This window comes from Rhinatrema bivittatum, chromosome 5, assembly GCF_901001135.1.
Source record: "Rhinatrema bivittatum chromosome 5, aRhiBiv1.1, whole genome shotgun sequence".
Taxonomy (NCBI): Eukaryota; Metazoa; Chordata; class Amphibia; order Gymnophiona; family Rhinatrematidae; genus Rhinatrema; species Rhinatrema bivittatum.
The window spans coordinates 252,257,148-252,271,623 of record NC_042619.1 but is presented as its reverse complement, the minus strand read 5'-3'; the positions used below and the strand labels follow the sequence as shown (position 1 = coordinate 252,271,623).

The window sequence follows — 14,476 nt, the reverse complement described above, 5'->3', positions numbered from 1 at the left end:
GATTGGCCACCTCAGGTCCTCAAGAGCCACAAATAGGCCTGGTTTGCGTGCAAATCTATTTCTTGCATGTACACCATGGATATCCTGAATACCTGGCCTGCTTGTGGCTCTTGAGGACAAGAATTGGTCACACCCCAATTAATCTTTGCTCAGCTGTGTGCCTGATACAAGAATAAAGTGACTGCAAACAGATGCTTCCCATTATGCAGGTGCATTTAGAGCCTGGATACAGTACTTTTTCCAGGGGTAGGAAGCGGGTAAGTAGGGCTTGTGAGCACCACACAGGGCCTCATTGCTCGAGGGGTTTCTTACAGGCATAAGACCACTGTAAAGTGGCCTCTCTGCCCTCTCATAGTCCTTGGAACTGAAAATAAAGGCACGGTCTAGGTTAGCATGATGTTTATAAATATTAACACAATAAAATATCATTATATAAACTATAACTTTCTCCCTGTGCTGGAACTGGACAGCACTCTTTGGTCTTACATCATCACTGATGGATGAGACAGAGCCCTTTCTCTCTCCTGCTGAGAGAAAGTGAGATCGGGCAGCACAGGCTCCCAGGCTGGCTTTTGCTCACTAACTACAAGCAGCAAGAGAACAGGAGCCTTTAAATACAAAGCATGACCTAGGGCCTGCAGGCTAGTGCACGTTTGCAAGAATGGTACTGAAACCCCTGCTGGGCTTAACTGTAAATGGGGACAACAGCAAAAGTGCTGAGCCGCTGCAGAAGGGCACTCTTCAGAGTCCCCTCTTCAACTCTCAACCACTGGAAATCCTCTCCATGGAGCTCCGGAGGGGTGTCACACAGGCGTTGATTTGCATGAGTCACAGTCACCAACACATTGAAGCAAACGCCATCACACTTCACCACAGGGTCCTTCCCAAGGTGCTGCAATCCCAGAATCCCATGGGTCTTCAGCTGCACCTGTGGCAGCAAAATACACTGCTTAATCAGCCTGTATATGGCCACCTTAATGCTGCTGCGCAGCTCAGTGGGGGACATATTACACACTGTTACAGGCAGGTGGGGTTTCCCCACCGTGTTCTGCAAAACCCACAAGTCTTTGCTGCTGTTGACAAATGTCGCTACAACTCGCTGACTGATCACCGAACAAGGCATTTCCTTTGGCAGGGTGATAGGGTGCCAGGGGTTGGCCCGGTAGCGCACAGCAACATCAATGAGGGGGAGAATGTCCTTGCCTCTCAGAGGGAGTGGAGATTCACGGTCCCACCATTTGGCTTGCAGAGATTCAGCATCAGCATCCTGAGCCGCCTTCAGGAAACCACCTACAATAAAAACAATTCTGGTTAGGAGTTTCAAAAACCATGATCAAATCAGAAAGCAAAGCCTGTCCCATTCGTCATTAACCCATCACTTGGGATCAGTTCCACAAGAGATTGAAATTTCGTTACAGTTCTGGCCACCTGTGGCTCAAGGAAACCATTTTACAAAGCCTTTCACTAGCTCAATAGAGGCTTTAAAAGATTGCCTTTGTGAAATGAATTGGTGGAATCACTCCAGTACCAGAAACCACAGCAGAAGCATTCACATCACAGATCCTGTCATATTTCTACAAATCTATAAATATTTCTGCAAATCTAACCCTTGATTTGTGACAAGGACATAAAAAGAGAGCTATATTGGGGAAACACCGATACCTAGGCAATGCAAATGATATGCATTTCAGAGCCTTAAAATCTACACAGCCAAGGTTATAGAACAGAACAGAGGCAAAGGCTGTCATTTTGAGCAAGGCAAAAACCAAGTTGCCAGATATAGTATGCGGTAACAGATCAATTGTTGCTGCTCACTTGGCATTAAATAGAAGGGGCACTTCCTGATGTTACAGCAGAGCACAATAAATGCTCTAGCAACAGCATTGTATGAAGCCATGGCACCCAATCCTTGGGTAAATAGCGAGCACCTAGAGCACCTTTGGGCTCTGCCAGGAAGGTGAAGCGGATCCAGCAGGGCCCTCGCTCCTCAACGACCAGCAGCGTCCCAGGCTCACACTCCAGCCCAGTCTCCTCCTTCACCTCTCTCTTCAGGGCTTCCAAGATGGTCTCGCCAAGCTCCATTCTGCCAGCAGGCAGGTACCACTTCCCGTAACAGGCACGCTTGGCTTCCTGTATCATCAGCACTTCTCCCTGTCAGACAATGAGAACCAAGGCAGAAAGGAGTCCTGCAATCAATAGGATACCACCTATAGCATGAATATACTGTGATTGGAATGCCTTAGAATCAGGGCTGTGACTTGAGTTGGGGGGAGGACGGGGACAAGGTGGGGTCAATTGCCCAGGGTTGTCATCAGCATGGCTGCTTTTTACCTATGGGCAAAAACACACAAGGCTTTGCCCCCAATGACTTTGTTGGCTAGTGCCCCGAATCTCAGGCAGCAGAGAATGGCCATCTGCTTTCTGCTCTTGCTCCAGCCTCCTCCCCTCCGGCACGCAAGGAGCATGATTGGGGTGGGGGTAGCCTGGAGCTGACAGAGCACAGTACAAAGCAAAGAGAAGCCCTCTGCTCCCTAATCCGGTCCCTCCTCGCCTCTTGTTTTGTCCTGTTCTGTTTGTAGGGAATAGGAATGGGGGACGGGAGGAGAAGAGCAAAGCTGGACTGGAAAGCACAAGAAAGATGACTCAGCTTTTGCCTGCATATTTTTATTTCTAATTTGTGATTCCTTATTCTGTATTTAGTGAGGGTCTGTCTGTTCTGTACATGTGAAGGAAGTGAAGTATTCTGTGAGGTTACTAGGTTCTGTGTAGGAAACACTAAGAGCCCAGCTTGTTATGTTTTCCCACTAGAAGGCCCAGGTGGAATGCTGCCTTGTTGAGTTCTGAGAGTCAATGCAGTTTTAGTAAGACAAGTTTTCTATATAGGTTTTGAGTGACTTTTTGCACGGTTTGTATCACTTCAGAAAGTGCCTTTTACTGAAGTGACAACACAATTTGAATCTTTTTCCTATGATGAGTAGCAAGGAATTAATGTTCACATTCAGACTAGCCAGCCATTTCAGAGATCACCTTCACCAATGCAGTATGAATTTATCTTTTCATGGATAAATTTAGGTATTTCTTGGGATGGTTTTTTTCTGTAGTCTATCTCCAAAAATCACATATTTTTGGAGATAGTGTCTGACATTTAAAAGTAATCTATGACATTTAAAAGTATGATATCCAATTATAGGATTTTACAGAATTATTCTGGGAAAGGTTGTGGCAGGGACATGATTGTTTGAGATTTAATTATTAATTTCAAATATGTGGGCGTGAAAATTAATGGTGGAGCAGGAGTACATAAGGCTGAAAGACCTAAGGTGTCTCTAGTGTGGCATTCTCTGAACTGCTTCCTGTTCCAAGTGCAGGTCCTCAGAGGCAGGCAGAGCTCCAGAGTTTCAATGCACAATAAAGCTCTGGAATTTGTTGCCAGAGAAGGTAGTTAGTACAGTTAGTGTAGCTGGGTTCAAAAAAGGTTTGGATAAGTTCTTGGAGGAGAAGTCCATTAATGGCTATTAATCAATTATACTTAGGGAATAGCCACTGCTATTAATTGCATCAGTAGCATGGGTTCTTCTTAGTGTTTGGGTAATTGCCAGGTTCTTGTGGCCTGGTTTTTGGCCTCTGTTGGAAACAGGATGCTGGGCTTGATGGACCCTTGGTCTGTCCCAGCATGGCAATTTCTTATGTTCTTATGAGACAATGGTGCAGGGAAGAGGGATTCAGCTTTGTAAGGAACTGGGGAAAGGGGAGACTTTTCCAAAAGGATGGGCTCCACCTTAACCAGAGTGGAACCAAGCTGCTGGCACTAACTTTCAAAAAGGAGATAGAGCAGCTTTTAAACTAGAACAAGGGGGAAAGCCGACAGTCACTCAGCAGCGCATGGTTCGGAGAAATGTATCCTTGAAAGATACTAATGAAACAGGAGAGTTAGGGCTTCCCAACAGAGAGGCTCCATTAAAAGCAAACATAGTCCATGTGCCTATATGTAAAAAATTACCGCAGCTAATGATTTCCAAATTATCCCTAACAACTGAAAAGCAGGTTGTTAAAACAAGCAAAAACCACACTTTGAAATGTCTGTTTGCCAATGCCAGAAGTCTAAGAAATAAGATGGGAGAGTTGGAGTGTATAGCAGCAAATGATGAGATTGACATAATTGGCATCACAGAGACTTGGTGGAAGGAGGATAACCAATGGGACAGTGCTATATCAGGGTACAAATTATATCGCAATGATAGGGAGGATCAACTTGGTGGGGGTGTGGCACTTTATGTCCGAGAGGGTATAGAGTCCAATAGGATAAAGATCATACAAGAGAGTAAATACTCAGTAGAATCTATATGGGTAGAAATCCCATGTGTTGGGTAAGAGTATAGTGATAGGAGTATACTACCGTCCACCTGGGCAAAATGGTCAGACAGATGATGAAATGCTTAGAGAAATCAGGGAAGCTAACCAATTTGGCAATGCAATAATAATGGGAGATTTCAATTATCCCAATATTGACTGGGTAAATGTAATATCAGGACTTGCTAGAGTCAAAATTCCTGGATGTAATAAATGATTGCTTCATGGAGCAATTGGTTCAGGAACCAACAAGAGAGGGAGCTATTTTAGATTTAATTCTTAGTGGAACGCAGGATTTAGTGAGAGAGGTTACTGTGGTGGGGCCACTCGGCAACAGTGATCATAACATGATCAAATTTAAACTAATAACTGGAAGGGGACAATAAGTAAATCTGCAGCTCTAACACTAAACTTTCAAAAGGGAAAATTTGATAAAATGAGGAAAACAGAAAAAAACTGAAAGGTGCAGCTGGAAAGGTTAAAAGTGTTCAACAGGCATGGACACTGTTTAAAAATACAATCCTAGAGGCACAGTCCATATGTATTCCACACATTAAGAAAGGTGGAAGGAAGGCAAAACTATTACAGTCATGGTTAAAAGGTGAGGTGAAAGAGGCTATTTTAGCCAAAAAAACATCCTTCACAAATTGGAAGAAGGATCTATCTGAAGAAAATAGGATAAAACATAAGTATTGTCAAGTTAAGTGTAAAACATTGATAAGACAGGCGAAGAGAGAATTTGGCCACAGAGGCAAAAACTCATAATAAAAACTTTAAATATATCTGAAACAAGAAACCTGTGAGGGAGTCGGTTGGACCATTAGATCAGTGGTCCCCAACCCTGTCCTGGGGGCCCACCAGCCAGTCGGGTTTTCAAGATATCCACAATGAATATGCATGAGAGAAAATTTGCATGTTATGGAGGCAGTGCATCCACCTTCACGGAGAGGAAGGATGGAGGGCTGCCATCTCAAAAAAAAAAAAAAAAACCCAACAAAAAAAACCAAACAAACAAAACAAAAAAAAACAAAACAGGGGTGGGTAAGAGTATGGGGCAGGGGTGTGGCCTGCTTGTTACAGCGGTTGCTACCCATAATTGAGCTGGATGTTCACTTGGATGCAGATACGGCGCTGCTCTCTACATTGGTGGTGGGGTGGAGGGGAATTAGGGCCGGAGGGTACTGGAAGCCAATAGTAACAGGTGGGGGAGAAAAAAAAAGGGAAAAAAATGGATAAAGTGCGTAGCTTGCTGGGCAGACTGGATGGGCCATTTGGTCTTCTTCTGCCGTCATTTCTATGTTTCTATGTTTCTAATAGTTAAATCACAAGCGGACTGTGATACATTACAGGAAGACCTTGCAAGACTGGAAGATTGGACATCCAAATGGCAGATGAAATTTAATGTGGACAAGTGCAAGGTGTTGCATATAAGGAAAAATAACCATTGCTGTAGTTACACAATGTTAGGTTCCATATTAGGAGCTACCACCCAGGAAAAAGATCTAGGCATCATAGTGGATAATACTTTAAAATCGTCGGCTCAGTGTGCTGCAGCAGTCAAAAAAGCAAACAGAATGTTAGGAATTATTAGAAAGGGAATGGTTAATAAAACAGAAAATGTCATAATGCCTCTATATCGCTCCATGGTGAGACCGCACCTGGAATACTGTGTACAATTCTGGTCACCGCATCTCAAAAAAGATATAGTTGCGATGGTGAAAGTACAAAAAAGGGCAACCAAAATGATAAAGGGGATGGAACAGCTCCCCTATGAGGAAAGGCTGAAGAGGTTAGGGCTGTTCATCTTGGAGAAGAGATGGCTGAGGGGGGATATGATAGAGGTCTTTAAGATCATGAGAGGTCTTGAACAAGTAGATGTCAATCAGTTAGTTACACTTTCGAATAATAGAAGGACTAGGGGGCACTCCATGAATTAGCATGGGGCACATTTAAGACTAATCGGAGAAAATTCTTTTTCACTCAACGCACAATAAAGCTCTGGAGTTTGTTGCCAGAGGATGTGGTTAGTGCAGTTAGTGTAGCTGGGTTCAAAAAAGATTTGGATAAGTTCTTGGGGAAGTCCATTAACGGCTATTAATCAAATTTTCTTAGGGGTAGATTTTTAAAAACTGCGTGATCGCATACTTTTGTTTGCGCAGCAGGCGCAAACAAAAGTACGCGATCACGCAGTGATCGGCGCGCGCAAGGCTGCCGATTTTGGGCAGCCGGCGCACGCCGAGCCGCGCAGCCTGTCTCCGTTCCCTCCGAGGCCGCTCCGAAATCGGAGCGGCCTCGGAGGGAACTTTCTTTCGCCCTCCCCTCACCTTCCCCTCCCCCTACCTAACCCACCCCCCTGGCCCTATCTAAAACCCCCCCTACCTTTATCCACAGATTTACGCCTCCCGGAGACTCGACCCGGGGGCGGTTCCGGAGGGCGCGGCCACGCCCCGAATCGGCCTGGGCCTAAACCACGCCCCCGGTATGCCCCACCCCACCCCCGAAACGCCGCGTCATCTGGTCCCACCCCACCGACACACCCCCTTCCAAAAACCCCGGGACCTACACGCGTCCCAGGGCTCTGTGCGCGCCGGCGGCCTATGGAAAATAGGCGCGCCGGCGCGCAAGGCCCTGCTCGCATAAATCCGGGTGGATTTACGCAAGCAGGGCTTTTAAAATCCGCCCGTTAGGGAATAGCCACTGCTATTAATTGCATCAGTGGCATGGGATCTTCTTGGTGTTTGGGTACTTGCCAGGTTCTTGTGGCCTGGTTTGGCTTCTGTTGGAAACAGGATGCTGGGCTTGATGGACCCTTGATCTGACCCAGCATGGCAATTTCTTATGTTAACCCTCAGCCGCTTAAATTTTCACAATACTGCAATGATTTAAGCTTGTGTGGAAGAAGGGTCAAGGCTGGCTTGTGGTGCATGATGGCTCACAGGGCCCATGCTGATTTTAAGTTTTTGCAGTTATTGCTGTAAAAATGACCTACAGCACTGCGGCCTGAAGAGCATTGGAGGCTGTAGAGAGAAAGAGAGGAGGCTGTCACTGAGCAGGGGATGAAGGGGAAAGTCAAAGAAGGTACTCCTGCTAGGTAGGAGATTAGGGGGGAGAGGGCAGAGAGAAAGGGACCTCTGCTGCTGGATAGAGGGTCGGAGGAGGTGAGGGGGCTTCTGATATAGCATATGGTTGAGAGAGGGGGAGGGGCTACTGTTGGGCAGAGGCAGATGTGGAAAGGGGGAAGCTGCTAGGCAATGGATGGATGGGTGAGTGAAAGAGGAGGAATGCTGCTGGACAAGGAATGGAGGGGAGAAAGGAATAGAGGGCAAGGAGTGGATAGGGGAGAAAAGAGAATGTAATGCAAGGAGCGAGTGGAGGTGAAAGGAGGATGCAGCTCAAGTAGTTGGGGGGGGGGGGCAGAATAAACAGTGGGAGGGTGAGAGAAAGAGGGGTGATAAAGGGCATGGAGTGGAACCAAATGCAGGGAGAGGAATGGCAGGGAAAGAGAAATGGGGGGATACTGGGTATAGGGTTGCCAACTGTCCAGTTTTGGAGCAGACAGCCACGTTTTCAGGCATTCTGTACAGTGTCCAGTCAGAAGTACCAACTGGATGCTAAATGACCAGGTTTGCACGTGGATCCTCCTTTTTCCCCACAGCCTCTTAGAGGAAGAGAAAGGCAGATCAGCACCTATGGAGGAGAGCTGTGCTGTATCCCTGCCTACTTTCCCATGCTGTGGACAGCATAGGGAGAGGAGGTGGTGCCCAGCACAGTCCTCAGCTCCCAGGGGTTCTGCAGATACATAGATACACTGTTTAGGCAGTTCACTGGCAGGATCTAAAATTTATGCAAATGAGGGGGTTCCATTTCCCCACCCGTCCTCAAGCGTCCAGTCCTGGTCTATGGAAAAGTTGGCAACCCTAGCTGGGTAGGAGGAAATGAGAGGGTTGCTTTGCTGGAGCTGCCACCACCAAAGAGCTGTGCCTCTGCTGCCAAATGAGAAAATGCTGAACGGATATATCCACTAGTCTTTTTTATTTTTTTTTTGTCGGGGTGGGGAGAAGCGTAATTCCACGTATCTGCTCCCGGTGCAGAAGAAGCTGGTCCCAGCACTGCTGAGAACAACTGCAATACTGACCAGGAAAAGCGTAAAGAAACACCACTCAAGACGCCCTTCATCTCATCCTCCTAGGTGATCGAAGCCTCTTCCTCCCTGGGGCTTACCTGCTCGTTCAGCAGGATGCCCAGCACAATGTAGCAGACGTTCTTCCGCAGCACCACGGGCTCCAGCGACTCCGGAGCCGCATCATACGTGTCAGGCACCGGCAGCCCGTGTCCGTCCAACACCGCCTGCAGCTCTGTTTCCAGCTGCCCGGCATCCATAGCCCGATACCGGTGGATCCGCTCGCACCCACTTTACGGCCACCTCCGTAAAGCAACATCAGAGAGTGTCGCGAAAAAGTCACGTGTTTGAGAGACCCTGCTATGTGTGGTCACCTGATACGGAAGGCATTGAGCGGTACCTGGGGTCACGTGCTAATGGAATGCCGAGGTCGGTAGGGCAAAGGTTGGGGGGGTTGGGTGTTAGCTTTTAAAGTCATTGATAGATTATTTTATTCACCGACAAATTATCCTTTATTTTCAGTCGCTCCATAAGTAAAAGATGCAGAGAAATGTATTCTTTATTCCAAGGGATAATTTCCAAGAGCAATGGATGAACAAGCAATAGGAATATACTGTTCACTGATATCAGTTCTACTTGTTAGCTAGAGCAAGTCTAAAATCTACATGTGAAAGTTTCCCGTTTAGTAATAAAGAGAGCTTTAATAAGCAGATGCCACTTTATGTGATGTTAATACTTTATACCTAAACCACAAAACGAAAAAAGAACTGTCTGCAGGCTCTTATTTCTGGCAATTCTTCAAAGCATCAATGTTTTTAAAACTGGTATATAGCGAGTTTATCAGCCAAAAACAATGGCTCAGGTTTACCACGTATCATCATATACCAGTATTCTGGACAGTTATATAAATTAATGGTTCAATGTTCCACCACAAGCAGTTCTTTTGGCACCATATATTGTCTACACATCATCAAACCTTTTTGTTTTATATATGCAATTAAAACATTATTTTCCTAGCGTGTAGACAGATGGACCCAGGACCAGTGGGTTATGCTCCCCTGCCCGCAGATGGAGACGGAGCAAGCTGATGTCATAGTATATATACTCCTGTAGTGACACAAGCCTACCAGTATTCTTCATCTCCAGCAGATGGTGGATGTGCATCTCCCTATGGGGATTGCTTCATCTTTTGGAAGGAGAATTTAAAATGGAAGAATGCCATTCAGGAATTGCTTAATCTTGAATGGGGCACCCCAGAGTCAACATTCAAAGGGGGTTGGACATTGAAAAGCCTGTACCCTCTGGATCCAACGGTGAGGGAGCGTTTGCATTTTCCCCAAAGTGGATGCACTGATCTGTGTCATCTCAAGAGGACAACTATCCCTGTGGAGGGAGGATCAGCCCTGAAGGATGTGCATGATAGGAGGACTGAGGCTATCCTTAAGCAAGCCTTTGAAGCAGTGGTGATGACTTTATAGATAGCTTCTTGTTGTGCCCTAGTGGCATGATTTTGTCTGCTTCTCTCTCAGGAAGTTGATGATTCTGGAGTGGATTCCAGAGCGGTTATGGAACCCGCTGCCGCCTTTTTAACTGATGCAGGCTGCGATTTGGTCCATACCTCAGCCAGAGGAGTGGCTTCGGTGGCAGCAGCCAGGTGTCAACTATGGTTGCAAAATTGGTCAGCTGATGCAGCCTCCAAAGTTAATCTTACAAAAATGCCTTTTAAAGCCTTGCTCTTGTTTGGGAGCGAGTTGGAGAAATTGGCCAGTAAGTGGGGAGAATCTCTGGTCCCTCGGTTGCCAGAGGTTAAGAAGAATTTGCAGCGCCCCTCTGGTATGAAGGGTCATTTCCAGGGTTCCAAGCGCTTTCGTCCCTACAGGGGATCGACCTTTCAGAGGACATGGTGTTTCGGTAGGTCTCAGTCCTTTCATCCCCGACAGCCCAAGAGAGGAGTGAGCTCAGGTGGTGGATCCTCCCAAGCTTCTCAATGAAGGATGGTCGACCCACCTTCGGGAACAAGAGATAGAGGGATGCTTCTTTCTCTTTTATCAGAGGTGGGTTGAGATCACATGGGATCAGTGGGTCCTGGAGATGATACAAAAAGGATATGTGCTGGAATTTTGCAGTGTTCCTCGGGACCTGTTCATGATGTCTCCTTGCAACTCCTCACAGAAGAAGCAGGCAGTGGAATCTACGCTTCTAAGGCTTCTCCGGCTGAGGGCTGTGGATCCAGTGCCTACGTTTCAAGAAAGTGTGGGGCGATATTCCATTTATTTTGTGGTGCCCAAGAAGGAGGGCTCCTTTCGTCTCATCCTGGATCTCAAAAGTGTGAACCGTCATTTGAGGGTGACTCATTTTCCCATGAAAACCTTACACTTAGTGATAATGGCCATGCAGTTGGGGGAATTTCTGACCTCCCTGGATTTGTCTGAGGCCTACTTTCATATTCACATCTGTTTGGAGCACCGACATTTTCTGCATTTTGCGGTGTTGGGAAACCATTATCCATTTCGGACATTTCTTTTGGTCTAGCCACTGCTCCCAGAATGTTTTCCAAGGTTATGGTGGTAGTAGTGGCGGTGTTGAGAAGAGATGGGATCCTGGTACACCCATATTTGGATGACTGGCTGATTCGTGCCAAGTCTCAGGAAGAGAGCCACCTGGTGACCTGCAAGGTGATCTCCTTGTTGCAGGAGCTCAGTTGGGTGGTGAACCTGGCCAAGAGCAGTCTTCAGCCATCTCAGTCGATGGAGTGTCTGGGTGTTCAGTTCGACACAAGGGAGGACAAGGTTTTCCTGCCAGAAGTTCAGATTCAGAAATTGATGTCACAGATCATCAGTTGGTGAGCACTATATACCTGACAGTGTGGTCCTAACTACAGGTGCTCAGTTTGATGGCGGCAATGCTGGAAATGGTGCCGAGGATGAGGGCACATATGCGTCCTCTTCAGCGCTCACTGATGTCTAGTTGGAACCCGCAGTCTCAGGACTATTCAGTTCGGCTCCACTTGCCGATGGAAATCTGCTCTCACCTCCAGTGGTGGTTGCAGGAGGCCCATCTGAGAAGGGGTGTTTCCCTGACCTCCCTGAACTGGTTGATACTCATGACAGATGCAAGTCTCCAGGGTTGGGGAGTTTACTTTCAGGAGCTGACGGCCCAAGGATGTTGGAATGCCAAAGAGTCCCTCTGGAACATCAATCACCTGGAAACCCGGGCAGTCCAGTTGACATGCTTGCAGTTCAGCCACAGACTGCAGGGTGAAGTGGTCCGCGTGATGTTGGTCAATGCAATGACAGTGGCCTATATCAATCTATAAGGAGGAAGCAAGAGCCAGCAAGTGTCGCAGGAAACAGACCAACTTATGGAATGGGTGGAAGGACATCTACAGATGATCTCGGCCTCTCACATTGCAGGACTTGTAAGAACAGAATTTCTCAGCAGAGAGAGTCTGGCCCCAGGAGAATGGGTGTTGTCAGATGAGGTGTTTCAGCTGATAGTGGATCACTGAGGCCTTCCATTCTTGACCTGCTGGTGACTACTCACAATTCGAAGGTTCCTCGATTCTCCAGTCACAGGAGAGATCCATGGTCCCTGGGCATATATGCTGTCATACAGATCTGGCCAGAAGATAAGTTTGCTTATGACTTCTCCTCCAAGAACTTATCCAATCCTTTTTTTAAACACAGCTATACTACCTGCACGAACCACATTCTCTGGCAACAAATTCCAGAGTTTAATTGTGCGTTGAGTAAAAAAGAACTTTCTCCGATTAGTTTTAAATGTGCCCCATGCTAACTTCATGGAGTGTCCCCTAGTCCTTCTACTATCTGAAAGAGTAAATAACCGATTCACATCTACCCGTTCTAGACCTCTCATGATTTTAAACACCTCTATCATATCCCCCCTCAGTCGTCTCTTCTCCAAGCTGAAAAGTCCTAATCTCTTTAGTCTTTCCTCATAGGGGAGTTGTTCCATTCCCCTTATCATTTTGGTAGCCCTTCTCTGTACCTTCTCCATCGCAATTATATCTTTTTTGAGATGCGGCGACCAGAATTGTACACAGTATTCAAGGTGCGGTCTCACCATGGAGCGATACAGAGGCATTATGACATTTTTCCGTTTTATTCATCATTCCTTTTCTAAATGCCTTTCCTCCGTGGCCCTTGTTGGGCAGGAAAGTTCGCAGGATTGAAGGCCACAGGGGGATGATATCCTGGTAGCACTAGATTGGCCCTGACAATCGTGGCATGCAGATCTGTGAAGACTCCTGATGCAGACCCTCCTTCGTCTTCCACCGCACACGAATCTGTTACAGCAGGGACCTGTCCTTCACGAAGATCTGAATCTGTTTTGTTTGACGGTTTGGCTCTTGAGAGGGCACGCTTGTTGAAGCATGGATAATCTTCTGTGGTGATTGCTACCTTGCACCACGCTCGGAAGTTCTCCACTTCCTTGGCCTATGTGCAGGTTTGGAGAGTGTTTGAGGCCTGGTTAAGATCCCACTCATTCTGGAATTTTTGCAGGATGGGTTAAATAAAGGGTTGGCCCTTAATTCCTTGAAGGTTGTGGCTCTTGCCTGATTCAGGGGCCCAGTGAATCGTGATTCCTTATCATCTCATCCTGATGTGATCCATTTTTTTAGTGGGAGTGAAGCATCTTCGGCCTCCCTTGAGATTACCAGTTTTATTGTGGAGTCTTAATTTGGTGTTGGAATTTTTGGCAGGCCCTATGTTCCGACCGCTGCATAGCCTTTCCTTATGGTTATTGACCTTGAAGACAGTGTTCCTGGTGGCTATCTGTTCTGCGCGTCGAATTTCCAAGCTGCAGGCCTTGTCTTGCCAGGAGCCATTCTTTCAGGTGACTCCAAGGGCGTTACAGCTGCATTCTGTTCCATCCTTCTTGCCCAAAATGAACTCGGAATTTCATTTGAACTGGTCCATTTTCTTGCCGTCCCTGGATAAGGTCAGGGACGCAGAGGAGTATCGTCTCCTGCGGTCCTTGGATGTCAAGAGACTTGCCATGCTGTGTCTGGAGGTTTTTTAACCTTTCCGTAAGATGGATCATTGTTTGTTCTTCTTCTTTGCGGGCTACTATAGCTCGCTGGATTAATAAGGTAGACATGTATGTGGATACTGAAAAGCCATTGCCTACTCAGGTTAAGGCCCATTCCACTAGGGCTCAGGCAGTGTCATGAGCAGAGGTTAGATTGTTGTCTCCTGTCAACATTTTCTGAGCTGCTATGTGGTCTTCCTTACATACTTTTTCTAGGTTTTATCATCTGTATGTGCAGGCCCAGGACGCAGCCTTTGCAAGTGCAGTGTTGAGGAGACAGCGGGCAGCCCCCCACCCTGTTCAGGAGTAGCTTTGATACATCCTACTGGTCCTGAATCCATCTGTCTACATGCTAGGAAATAGAGAAATTACTACTTACCTGATCATATAATTTTCCTTAGTGTAGATAGATGGAACATAAGAACATAAGAAATTGCCATGCTGAGTCAGACCAAGGGTCCATCAAGCCCAGCATCCTGTTTCCAACAGAGGCCAAACCAGGCCACAAGAACCTAGCAATTACCCAAACACTAAGAAGATCCCATGCTACTGATGCAATTAAAAGCAGTGGCTATTCCCTAAGTAAACTTGATTAATAGCAGTTAATGGACTTCTCCTCCAAGAACTTATCCAAACCTTTTTTGAACCCAGCTACACTAACTGCACTAACCACATCCTCTGGCAACAAATTCCAGAGTTTAATTGTGCGTTGAGTGAAAAATAATTTTCTCCAATTAGTCTTATATGTGCTACTTGCTAACTTCATGGAATGCCTCCTGGTCCTTCTATTATCAGAAAGTGTAAATAACCGATTGACATCTACTCGTTCAAGACCTCTCATGATCTTAAAGACCTCTATCATATCCCCCCTCAGCCATCTCTTCTCCAAGCTGAACAGCCCTAACCTCTTCAGCCTTTCCTCATAGGGGAGGACTCAGCTTCCCGCCCTCAGCT

At 46.6% G+C, this 14,476-nt stretch overlaps 1 protein-coding gene across 2 annotated transcripts; it reads right to left on the bottom strand.

Annotated features, from left to right (window-relative positions):
- Positions 1 to 382: 382 nt before the first annotated feature.
- On the bottom strand, positions 383 to 8,887 carry NUDT18 (nudix hydrolase 18). Of its 2 annotated transcripts, none has more exons than XM_029603836.1 (3): positions 8,572 to 8,887; positions 1,929 to 2,151; positions 383 to 1,290 (listed from the first exon to the last, which is right to left on the bottom strand). In XM_029603836.1, the coding sequence occupies exons 1-3, from the start codon at positions 8,728 to 8,730 to the stop codon at positions 686 to 688; spliced, it is 987 nt and encodes a 328-aa protein (XP_029459696.1). In that variant the 5' UTR covers positions 8,731 to 8,887; the 3' UTR covers positions 383 to 685. The 2 variants fall into 2 exon arrangements, with proteins under 2 accessions (XP_029459696.1, XP_029459697.1); XM_029603837.1 differs by having other exon boundaries at positions 1,938 to 2,151; positions 8,572 to 8,879.
- Positions 8,888 to 14,476: the final 5,589 nt, after the last annotated feature.